Source organism: Megalobrama amblycephala, linkage group LG1 (assembly GCF_018812025.1).
Source record: "Megalobrama amblycephala isolate DHTTF-2021 linkage group LG1, ASM1881202v1, whole genome shotgun sequence".
Taxonomy (NCBI): Eukaryota; Metazoa; Chordata; class Actinopteri; order Cypriniformes; family Xenocyprididae; genus Megalobrama; species Megalobrama amblycephala.
Window position 1 is genome coordinate 33,776,697 of NC_063044.1, and position 12,919 is coordinate 33,789,615.

At 40.7% G+C, this 12,919-nt stretch overlaps 1 protein-coding gene and 1 non-coding gene across 2 annotated transcripts; one reads left to right on the top strand and one right to left on the bottom strand.

Annotated features, from left to right (window-relative positions):
* The first annotated feature begins 1,048 nt into the window (after positions 1-1,048).
* LOC125266356 lies at positions 1,049-9,355 on the top strand. The gene is made up of 4 exons (XM_048186958.1): positions 1,049-6,070; positions 6,143-6,233; positions 6,420-7,998; positions 9,200-9,355. Exons 3-4 carry the CDS (start codon positions 6,691-6,693, stop codon positions 9,353-9,355), a joined length of 1,464 nt encoding a protein of 487 aa, XP_048042915.1. The 5' UTR covers positions 1,049-6,070; positions 6,143-6,233; positions 6,420-6,690.
* Positions 9,356-12,338: 2,983 nt separating this feature from the next.
* LOC125250614 lies at positions 12,339-12,504 on the bottom strand. The gene has a single exon (XR_007180818.1). It is a non-coding gene; the product is annotated as a U1 spliceosomal RNA (small nuclear RNA).
* Positions 12,505-12,919: the final 415 nt, after the last annotated feature.

Genomic DNA, 12,919 nt, shown 5'->3' on the forward strand with positions numbered 1-12,919 from the left:
GAGAAAGATCTCGAATGAGCAGGATATAATTATCGCGCGATGGCGGAGATTTAGTGACGTCAGGCGCGATCTCATTGGCTACTCCATAATATGAGAATACTATTGGAGAACTTTGAAACCTTCAATATTTTATTCATATATATATTTTATGTACACAATTTTATGTAATTAGTAAAGTTAATTACATCATCATTTATGGTTTCAGCCTCTTTATACTTAGTTCAATATATTGTTTTATATAGAGTTGATTCATTTCAACCATTTATTATTGTTATTATAATATTTTCTTTCTCAGTCACAAACCACTACTAGCCACTAGTAACCTGGGTTACACATGTCTTGTATACGTCTGTGTGTAGTGGTTCTTGAAGCACTGACTCCAGCTGCAGTCCACTCTTTGTGAATCTCCCCCACATTTTTGAATGGATTTTGTTTCACAATCCTCTCCAGGGTGCGGTTATCCCTATTGCTTGTACACTTTTTTCTACCACATCTTTTCCTTCCCTTCGCCTGTCTATTAATGTGCTTGGACACAGAGCTCTGTGAACAGCCAGCCTCTTTTACAATGACCTTTTGTGTCTTGCCCTCCTTGTGCAAGGTGTCAATGGTCGTCTTTTGGACAGCTGTCAATTCAGCAGTCTTCCCCATGATTGTGTAGCCTACAGAACTAGACTGAGAGACCATTTAAAGGCCTTTGCAGGTGTTTTGAGTTAATTAGCTGATTAGAGTGTGGCACCAGGTGTCTTCAATATTGAACTATTTCACAATATTCTAATTTTCTGAATACTGAATTTGGGATTTTCCTTAGTTGGCAGTTATAATCATCAAAATTAAAAGAAATAAACATTTGAAATATATCAGTCTGTGTGTAATGAATGAATATAATATACAAGTTTCACTTTTTGAATTGAATTAGTGAAATAAATCAACTTTTTGATGATATTCTAATTATATGACCAGCACCTGTTATGTATGTGTGTGTGGTCTCCAAACAAGAACAGAAATACAAACACTTAAATCAAAATAAGCCACACTAAAATTAATAATCAAAAATACAATATATAAAACCCAAAAGAAACAAATTTATTATAACAAATTTGCAAAATGAAATCATCAATACACAAAATAAATTCTTAACAGGAATCAACATAAACAGTTATAGGAACAAGACGTGCTACCAGTCTAATGTGCCTTTTGCCTTTCACTTGAACCTCAGCAGTCCTAACTCAACTGTCCTTACTAGGATGAATTGCAGTGATTTTTCCAATTGGCCAGCATTACGCCTGCCCATCAACAAGAGATTAGGGGTAATTGGATCAAGGTCTGCCACATCTGAAGAAACATAACCTGAAGGTCTTGAATTAAGCATTCCTTCAATCTCAATTAGAACATTCCGCAGCACTTCCTCAGAAACGATTGAGTTCCCAAAGCTTTCTCTAAAGCCACCTTAACGGATCAGACCTCCCATTCCCATGATGCTCCAAAATGAAGTGCAGAAGGGGGAATACATTTGAAGGAGATTTGCTGTTTTGCAAACACTGTCTGCAACTCAGGTATCAGGGTTTGATAGGCTTCCATAAAATATTGTGTTGCACAGGAATGGTAAGTTCTACATGAAGAACAGCAGACAATTTGGCACCTACTAATGCTGCACATAACTCAAGTTGAGGAATCGACAGTTGCTTCTTTGGGGTGACACGAGATTTAGCCAGAAGAAAGGAGACATGCAACTTGCCTGTACTAAATTCTGTATGTAGATAAGCTACTGCACCATAAGACTGTTCTGATGAGTCACAAAATATGTGAATCTCTCTAACAGCAGCAGTCTCTCTATAGTGAGGGGTATAGCATCGAGAAAACATTACAATGGGCAACATTTGAAGTTTGGTTTCCCATTATCGCCAGGACTTCAAGAGCTCATTAGGTAAGTTGGTGTCATCCCAATCACGTGTTTTGTCCCACAAATGCCGAACAATAACCTTAGCTCTAGTAGTAAAAGGAAGGATGTAGCGCAAATGATCATAATGACTTGCAAGTATTTTATATATGTAACGCATGGTAGGCACAGTTGACTTAATGGCTCTGTGTTTGTAGCCCAAAACATCAAAAAGACAGTTCCACTGGAGACCCAAGGTGGCCTTTGAAGGGTCAGCAGAAGGGTCATGAGCAAACTTGTAAGTTCTGTTTGTTCTGATCTGGCTTCTGAAGGCAAATATTGGATGACATCAGGATCATTACTGGCCCACTGATGAATTTCAAAACCTCCCGAAGCCAATACTATGCGGAGATTTTCAATGAGACTCTTAGCTGATAAGTACAGAGGACAGTCATTTAATATAGCCAGCTTTCAACAAGTTCTGGATTTATCATTATATGTCTGAGCCTGCTGTGGTTCTTTCAAGAGGCACATTTCAGTTACAGAGCCTAGACATAGCTGACTTTATTGGGGCTTTCATGGGTGCCCAAACACTTGCACAAATCAGAGGTGTAGCATACCTGTCAATTCCACCCATAGTAACTCTGGTTACTTTCTTGCTTGGAATGGACAACTAGTTTATCACTCCTTGGGGTTACAACATCATGTTGCCACAACTTCTCCACAACTATATTTACAAATTCTTGTAAATATCATCTGGCAAAGAACTGTAAGAAGTGTAATTAGAACAAGTGACAGGTGGATTTAGGATATCTCTGGCAGGCCCCTGAAGAGTCCAGCCAAGTCGGGTTCTTATAGATGCATGAGGGCCAGACTTCACAGGTTGGATAGGAGTTATCAGATGAGTATATTCTGCACCGATTAGCACCAATGGAGTCACATTGTCAAGCTGCTGAATGGGCAGTCTTTACAAATAGGTGTAACGACACTGAAGAAATGTCACAGGATGAGAATGCTCAGACAAAGCAAGATGGTCAGCAGTAAAGGCATGACTTGTTTGCCATTGCAGAGATTACAAGGGTTTACAGGGGAGTTGCAATCCAAATTCAAATTTCAAATTTCAATTTGTTGATTTTCAGTGAGGTTTAGGAAATCACCACATGTACTGATGTGATTCTCAGTGGAACTACAACAAGCACAAACAGGAAGACATTGAGTGGAACAACTGAGTGGCCATTCTACCACCTGCAGAGAGCTTAACTTCCGCTTTAGGAAAGTCTCCTTTATGAGAATTTTTTTTACACCATGAAGAACTGTTGTAGCTTTAACCAAATGAGATGCCTGCCTCTGTCTATCAGCTGGAGGCAGCCAAAATCTCTTTAGCTGACAGAGAGACTCAATTTGAAGCCAGTCTAAAAGATTGTAAGAGAATGGACCCTGATTTACTCTTTTCATAGACCTCTTGAATTCACAAAACTGCTCACTAGGTAGCTTTCCCAAAAGTCTCTCAACATGAGAGCCACAGGTGAGCTCAGAAAGACCATCACGGCCCATAGATTGAAGTAGTCCTTCAAGTGCTTGGATGTGCAGAGAGAACTGAACCAATGCTTGACCATCTGTTGTTGTTGTTGTTTGATTAATATTAACGACACAGACAGGAGCAGGTATATATTCACTTTAAGACCTACTGTAATGAGCGGATCCAACACTGACACATGTCCCAAACTTGTTCACTCAAGACATACGTGCCAAGATGGACATTTAGGCATAATTATGTGTGTATTTGACTGTTCAAGGGCAATAAGCCTAGAAATATGCACGCGCGAGCGTTGACAGGCGGCAAACACATGCACAGAATCCGCAGCCAGTCAGTCAGTGTGTCAGAGCCGAATTGAGTTTGTGTAGCCTATACAGCACTTTTATCAACTCTTTTTAGTACTATCAGGCATATCATACTTTTTATTTGTCATTCATCCATGTCACATAATCGCTTCGCCTGCTCCTTGGATGCAAGACGACAGGTGAGAAAGATTCGCTTTCACACAGGCCACATAGCCTATACTTTATTTTTTTTCTACAGTAAACTGTAATTTGTTTATATTACTATAGTTGTTATATTAGGCCTACCACAGCAACTATATACCACAACAAATTAATTCAAGTACTTTACTATAGTATGGTTCAAAAACACTATAGTATGTACTATAAATTACTACAGTATTTTTTCATCTGGGATATTAGTACTATCACGATTACTTAGAGTAGTAACGCACAATGTGATACTATAGCATTTCGAAGGTTTCACGTTTTCATTTAATTTCATAAATGTAATGTTAACTTAGTCACCTTAAACGGCGAACGTAAGTGTACTGTATGTACTGTAACTGTGCCATCAATTTTCTAGCCAGATGTGATGCTGCGGACAATTAACAGATGTTGACTTACCTTTTTCTCACTTTTGCACTGAATCTAAACTCTCAACGATCGTAAGACGCTGCAATAAACAATCACGATCCTACTTTTAAGTGTCATAAGATGCTTGTGCTCATCACTGATAGATGTCAATCACCTTTTGGAGTTAGTGCTTGCAGCATCTGAGGCCTGTGATTGATAGTCTACGGTCGCGATCTGCAATTGGATTGGTAGTCGACAGTCAGAGTCCCCAATCAGAAGGCCAAATTGACTCAATTAGACCGCCAAGCTTCTCCGGCCTCTGATTGGTAGTCTACAGTCGAGGCCGGGCTTTTGATTGGTAGTCTACAGCCAATCAGATGGCATAAAAGTCTACAGTCACCACTTTGCGAGGTGCATACCGTAATATAAGCAATACTTTCACAATGATTTATATCTACTATATTCACGCACGTATATACTTTCCCACGCAAATATATGCAAATATACTGCCAAAAATATACTGCATCTTTGACGATCTATCGTTCAGCATTTGTGGTAAGACTGATGTATTACAATATTCACACAAAGTTATAAAGTATATAAATACTTGTATTTTTGTTGATTTTATTCCGTAAATTGTCTGACTACTATTGTCTGGCTACTATTGTGACCGTTGCATTCATTGAAGGGCCTTATTAAAATTAGCCATACTGACCATACTTTCTACAAATAATAATGAAAAATATAATTAAATATGTTTTAATTAAAATATAGTTTTATATAATATAGTTAAACCATGGTAACAGCAAATTAAGTATGGTTGCTACACTTTTACTACAATAAAACATGTTTACTACACTTTTACTACAATAAAACATGGTTACTACACTTTTACTATAATAAAACCCTGGTTAATTTTCATTAGGGAGGCCTGTCAGTAATGCACCCTTACTCCAGATCAAAGTTCTTTTCAATTTTAGGCTTAGATTTTTTTTAAAATAGGCAACAATCCCTTCTTAAGACGCCAAGGAAGCCAAGTCACTGGCTTCTCGTAACATCTGCTATGAGAAGAACACGGTCCTGGATATAAGGACGGCTTGTGAGGAAGGTCTGTGTGAGGAACATCTTGGCACTAGGGCTGTTGATGTGTTTACACCCTATGTTTACACAGCAGCATAGACTTTTTTGTGCTTGTCATTAAAGGCATTACAATTTCTGTCTTCAGCCAAAAAGAGATGTCAGGCTATTACCTCGACACCATCAGAGGTGCAGTACCTTGGCCAGCTATGTATAACATTTGGCAAATACAACGGCCAAAGTTTTAAATGGCTGGTGGAGAACGATATTGGCTACATTAAGTAGTAAGTATGTTGCAATACACAGAATCAAAATTTTCATAATTTGTTTTTTCATAAACTAATTATCTTATGTGATATTTTAGTCTCCTTGGTCTCCACATCAAGGAAAGCCACCATGCCAACAAAAAAGGAAGCCAAGTTGACTGGGTGAAGGACCTCCTGCTGCGGTATGTGCAGCTGCTTCCACAGGTCTCCTGCCACCTCGAGATCAATGTGGACAGGGCCATTTATGGGCAGGTCCTTCACCTTCTTGGAGATGTGGCAGTGGTACAGCCTGCACAAGGTCCTTCAGGCTGACCCACAAGCAGGGACGAACCACGAACGAAAAATGTCTCAGGAGGCGTCATGCTCTGCGCAGCAGTGGACATCACCGTGGAGGAGGACATCACCACAAAGTCACTGAAGCGCTTCAGGCGATACATTCTTGACAAAGAGATTTAAGGTGCCCCTAGTAAAAATCACGGTGCAACAGTTAATACAAACTCCAAGGCTGAAATGTACCTGTACTTCACAGAACCCCCCACAGGGCAGGGCCCCTCCCTCAGCGGCTGCCAGCTCCAGCTCATCAGGACCCAAAGATGATGCTGGTTGGACGGATGATATCAGTTTAGTAATGTCTTGAATATTAATGTTATCATAGCCTGAAATTGTATTATTGCATAATCTGTATCTAATAAGACAACATAAAGACAATGTGTGCTGATTATTGCTGAAGTTCACTTCAGGATGAAAGTGTTGTCTTGCTGCTTTGACATTGACTTTTGCATACCTGTGTCTTTGTCCTCGTTTAGCAGCAGGGGATGCAGGGGGTAAAAAGAAAAGTAAAAAAAGTCTCAAGAAAAAAAGGGCCATCCAGCTCCTCTACAGAAGACACACACAGATGTTACTACTCCACTGTCAGCTGTAAGTCCATAGTTTATACATTACAATTACCTGTTACATCCCCCCTGGTTCCTGGTGGGGCAGCGTAAATAGGGAGGCCGCAAAAAAGTATGCTTAGGTAAATTAATTTTTTTTTTTACTAATACACTTATCATTTTAAGGTTCTTGCATCAGCTCCTGATGTCGAACATCAGAGGACATCTGATGTGGCTGGAGCAGATGTGGCTGGTGCAGATGTGGCTGGTGCTGATGTGGCTGGAGCAGATGTGGCTGGAGCAGATGTGGCTGGTGCTGATGTGGCTGGAGCAGATGTGGCTGGAGAAGATGTGGCTGGTGCAGATGTGGCTGGTGCAGATGTGGCTGGAGCAGATGTGGCTGGTGCTGATGTGGCTGGTGCAGATGTGGCTGGAGCAGATGTGGCTGGAGCAGATGTGGCTGGAGCAGATGTGGCTGGAGCAGATGTGGCTGGTGCAGATGTGGCTGGTGCTGATGTGGCTGGAGCAGATGTGGCTGGAGCAGATGTGGCTGGTGCTGATGTGGCTGGAGCAGATGTGGCTGGAGAAGATGTGGCTGGAGCAGATGTGGCTGGAGCAGATGTGGCTGGAGCAGATGTGGCTGGTGCTGATGTGGCTGGAGCAGATGTGGCTGGAGCAGATGTGGCTGGTGCTGATGTGGCTGGAGCAGATGTGGCTGGAGCAGATGTGGCTGGAGCAGATGTGGCTGGTGCTGATGTGGCTGGAGCAGATGTGGCTGGAGCAGATGTGGCTGGAGCAGATGTGGCTGGAGCAGATGTGGCTGGAGCAGATGTGGCTGGTGCTGATGTGGCTGGAGAAGATGTGGCTGGTGCTGATGTGGCTGGAGCAGATGTGGCTGGAGCAGATGTGGCTGGAGCAGATGTGGCTGGTGCTGATGTGGCTGGAGCAGATGTGGCTGGAGCAGATGTGGCTGGTGCTGATGTGGCTGGAGCAGATGTGGCTGGAGCAGATGTGGCTGGAGCAGATGTGGCTGGTGCTGATGTGGCTGGAGAAGATGTGGCTGGTGCTGATGTGGCTGGAGCAGATGTGGCTGGAGCAGATGTGGCTGGAGCAGATGTGGCTGGAGCAGATGTGGCTGGTGCTGATGTGGCTGGAGAAGATGTGGCTGGTGCTGATGTGGCTGGAGCAGATGTGGCTGGAGCAGATGTGGCTGGAGCAGATGTGGCTGGAGCAGATGTGGCTGGTGCTGATGTGGCTGGAGAAGATGTGGCTGGTGCTGATGTGGCTGGAGCAGATGTGGCTGGAGCAGATGTGGCTGGTGCTGATGTGGCTGGAGCAGATGTGGCTGGAGCAGATGTGGCTGGAGCAGATGTGGCTGGAGCAGATGTGGCTGGTGCTGATGTGGCTGGAGCAGATGTGGCTGGAGGACCCCAAGACAAAGCCACTGGAAGGCAAGCCTGCAACCTTTAGCCAAAAAAGCGTAATGGCTAATGCTAACGCTCCGCCTCCGGCAGTATGCAGGGAAGGAGACCAGAGGCTGTTTTTTGAATGGATGTCAATGGATGAGAGGCTTCACTATGCTGATTAAACAGCTTTTGTGGGAAAATAGCTAATCATTTAATTAATCGACAGCCTGTTTGCTAATCTTCAGCATGTTTTACACTAAACAATACTTTCGTTGGGAACTACATATAGATTTTAGCTTGATAAAAATGTATTTTTTTAAGAGAAGGCAGACTAGGGAATGTTGCGACTGATGTCACTGCCATTACACAATAGGCTGAGAGGTGCCACACATTATTAAGTTAGCCGTTACGCTTTCTCTAATGGTAAAAGATACAGACTCTCTTATCTCCCTATTATATACAATCTCTGCCCCAGCCCTGCACATTTTGTGTCCCTCATCTAACACACCTGATTCAACTCATGAGCTCATTAGTAGAGACTGCAAGACCTGAAGTGGGTGTGTCAAATAAGGGCAACATACAAAATGAGCAGGGCTTTGGGTCCTCCAGGACAGGTTTGAAAATCCCTGGTTTAGTTAAGTGTTTAGGCAAAGATTAACATACATATGATTTCCATTGGACAGAAACACAGCAGGAGCCCTTACCTTAAAGGGTTAGAAAATGAAAATAATGTCATTTATTACTCACCCTCATGTCGTTCCACACCCATACCCGTTAATCTTCGGAACACAAATTAAGATATTTTTGTTGAAATCTGACGGCTCAGTGAGGCCTCCATAGCCAGCAATGACATTTCCTCTCTCAAGATCCATAAATGTACTAAAAACATATTTAAATCAGTTCATGTGAGTACAGTGGTTAAATATTAATATTACAAAGCGTCGAGAACATTTTTGGTGTTCCAAAAAAACAAAATAACGATTTATATAGTGATGGCCGATTTGAAAACACTGCTTCATGAAGCTTCGGAGCATTATGAATCAGCGTGTCGAATCAGCGGTTCGGAGTGCCAAAGTCACATGATTTCAGCAGTTTGGCGGTTTGACACGTGATCCGAATCATGATTCGACTCAAAAGATTCATAACGCTTCAAAGCTTAATGAAGCAGTGTTTAGTACATTATGGAAGTGTAATTTTTTTCACCTGGGTGGTACTGAAAACAACAGCACCGCCCTCACCTGCAAATCTCTGCAGAGAGTGGTTTGAACAACACAGAACACTGTTGGAGGTGTGCTTCCCTCCCTCCAGGACATCTACACCAGGTGGTGTGTGAAGAAAGCACAGAGGATCTTCAGAGACTCCAGCCACTCGAGCCGTGTGCTGCTCTCACCGTTACCATCAGGCAGACATTACTGCAGCAGACTGCAAGACAAGTTCTTTCCACGGGCAATCAGACTGTACTGAAGTAACACCAGTAACACCACACACAACAGCACACCCTACGCACATTCATACAACTTCTTAAGTACTTCACTTTATCAAACAATTACACTGACTGACTGACTGACTGGCATATTTACTGTGTCAAAGACAGTAAATATACCAAATTTGCACAATGAACATGATTAGATATCCCTTTGTTCATTAAAGATAGTATTATTTATTAAATTTTGGATGATTTCACTTACAACACATGACATGAAAGTAGGTTGTTTTTCAATGCAAGGTATGGTCAAAGAATAGACATGATGTATGCTTTATATAAATATATGTGTGTGTGTGTGTGTGTGTGTGTGTGTGTAAGAAATATTTAGTAATGTAATATTTATTAGTAGTAGTTATTTCTCTAAACTGTATTTTACTCTTAACTAAATAAAACCTGTTTTTGTTAATGAAAACAGGATGTGCTCTTTTGAGGGTTCATGTTAAAAGGATAGTTCATTAAAAATAAAAATTCTGATGCCCTCATCTTATTTCAAAGTTGTATGACTAATTTTTTCGCACATATTTTGAAAAACGTATCAGTGTATTTTTCATACAATAGAAATCAATGGGCACCAAAACTAGTTCTACTGGTTCCCAATGTTCTTCAGAATATCTTCTTCACAAGAGAAAAGAAAATATACTGGTTTTGAACTGGTGAGTAAATGATAAGATTTTCATTTTTGGATGGACTATACCTTTAATCTATTATAATCGATTAGTACTTGGAGACTAGTGATTCCCAAATAGGTGTGGAAAGATTTTGATGTTGCTTTAAAAAAAAAATGTGACAGATACAAGTAAATGTGCAATTGTGTTACTTTAATTACAATTTTACATAATATCCAGTAAGTTTGGTGTTGATAAAGGAAGTTTGGGCCTTACTGACATGGCTGTGGACAGGGGCGCCAAGGCCACCCCTGCATAAACTCTGGCCACCCCTGTGGCCACCCCAGTATAATTTTGCATTGGGTACTATTAATTTAAATGCATAATGTAAATTCACAAGTTCATGAAGTGAAAGAAAATAAAATGCCACCAAAAAAGATAGACTGACTGACGCCACCAGAGTAGCTGTTTTACTGCCACCAAGAGTCTAAATAGTAATGTCTACAGACCTGAATTTCAAATGTTATTTATACTGTGAAGAGGGTAGGGTAGGGGTGTGCGATATATTTAGTCTACGATTTTATCATAATTGTTGTTTTAACGATGCACAATCGATCTGACATCCGTGTATGTGATGTTGTCTTGTAGGTGTCGGTGCGCATTTAGAGTGCACGCTTTCACTGTGTTAATAAATATCACATGAAGAGTGCCGTTTTTCTCCAGATATCAGCATAACAAATGTTATATAAATTTTATTCATGTTTACATTTTAGACATCATTGCCTGTTTCTGCACAATTTCGCCAACGAATATAGTTCAGATCAAATCCAGAGCATTGTATTGCGTCCCTGAGCAACAAATAGCACTGTTTACTGAATGAATCAGCTTTTTGAACGAATAAGTTGAATCAATGAAAATTGGAAAAGATAGGCTACAAGTGACGACGAGGGAGCTTCAGTTGAACAACAGTGAACTGCGGTCAGATGAGATATTGTCAGACTATGTCAGTAAAATTCAGAAAAATGAACAGGTCCCATCAGCCGTTATTCTGTGCTCGCGGCGCGCACTCAATCAAGGATTGCATGCGCAAATGTGCCGGCGCGCGCTGCATAATTACTTTATTATAGCTTAAATAAAGCCCAAAAGAATACGTTGTAAGTTAAGTCATGAAATTACCACACATGCGATTAAAGCTGCCTCAAAACTGTGAATGCATGTATTTGTTGACATGGTTTTAAAGCTATTGTTATCCAATTTGTTGGCCTTAAAACGTCTTAAAAATGCACATATGTACACCAGATAAATCTAAATTTTCTCGGGGGAGCATGCCCCCCAACCCCCTAGCAAACTATATTTTATGACCTCGGTAATTATGAAACCATAATGCAATCTGAGGTAAATGTGTATTTCTACAAATGTGCACACTTTTGGACTAAACCGGTGTAGGTATGTGTATGCAAATAAATGTGACCGAACGCGACTGAATGTAAAGGTTTGTGTCCTCATTATTCTATTAATAACTACCAATTGATTTTGCATGTATGTATATGTATATACACACACACATATATATATATATATATATATATATTTTTTTTTTTTTTTTTTTTTTTTTTTTTTTTTTTTGCCACCCCAAGAATTGCTGTGGCCTCGTCTGGCCACCCCTATTAAAATTTTCTGGGGGCGCCACTAGCTGTGGATGCTGGGAAACACTGGCTATAAAATAAATGAACTACACAAATACTCACACCAGGCTAACTTATAGGCCTATACATTTTATTAGGGCACAGATGTTTATTTCAGGCATTGTTATTAACACTCTGCTGTCACCGAATGGCAAAAAGGTAGTACAGGCTACTAACCAAAATATTCAAATTAAATCGAAAACCTCACAAATGAAATAGAAAAGACATCAAATAGTAATAGTACTAGCCTTAGACTAGCTTGGGTTATTCGCTGATGGTTTTGGAATGTCTGTAATCAATCAGGCAAAACAGAAGACGATTTAGCATATTACACAATATATTCATAGTTTTGAAAATGTCAACTGTTGCAGTTAATGTTTAACAATGAATCTTCATTACCGTTTCGAAATAATCCATTAAACGAGTTCGATTTGAGCACTAATATTTTCAGTTCCTTTCGTCTGCGCGTTGTCTCAAGGCCACGCCCACAACATGAGAAATCGGAATATTCGCGTATACTCCATCCACTGGAACAGGTTTTCACAGCAACCGAATATTACACAACACCTATCCCAGCCTCTCTAGAAAATACAAATCGTAACATAAACGTGAACTACATCTCCAGTGAACAAGACGTATATGTTTATATATTCTGTTATTAACAACAAATTTAGGGGAGAGCGCGAACGCAGTCCCCCACTACCATAAATTATGCAGTCGAGATTCCCACATTTGGGGAATTCGCAAAGGTCAGCAACAGCCGATAGTGCAATGGCCGAGCCTCGCCTTGGGTGAACCACCTTCATGATCATGGTGTCTCCCCTGCCAGGTAAGTATGAATTGTGTAGAGACTATAAGGGGGGTCACTTCAGTAAACACGAGTCTCGGTGACGGTGCGCTCAACGTCAGACTCCGTATGAGGCAACGACACCTAGACTAATAAGATTCCTGTTTACACTTGTTTCTTTTAAAGTTCCGCTGCCACTCGAGCTTTTAACAACCATAATATCAAACAAATGTGTCGTTTTATTTTGTAGCGGACAGTTTCCCGTGATGCAACACAAGCGTCCACCAACCAATGAAAGAACAGATGTTCAAAATCATAATTTAAGAACTCAATAATACGATTATTAAAACCCAAGTCGAAAGAAAAGGTTAGACAATTCTCTTATTTGGGTAAAATGTTTGAAAGATTTTGTTTTTCGTCGTTTTTATTATTAAAAAGAAACGATCCCGTAAGCCATGTATCAAC

Coding starts and splice junctions, on each gene's coding strand:
- LOC125266356 (XM_048186958.1), top strand. CDS start 6,691: ATGTCGAACATCAGAGGACATCTGATGTGGCTGGAGCAGATGTGGCTG. Junction 7,999..9,199: donor CTAACGCTCCGCCTCCGGCA/GTATGCAGGGAA, acceptor CCCTCCCTCCAG/GACATCTACACCAGGTGGTG.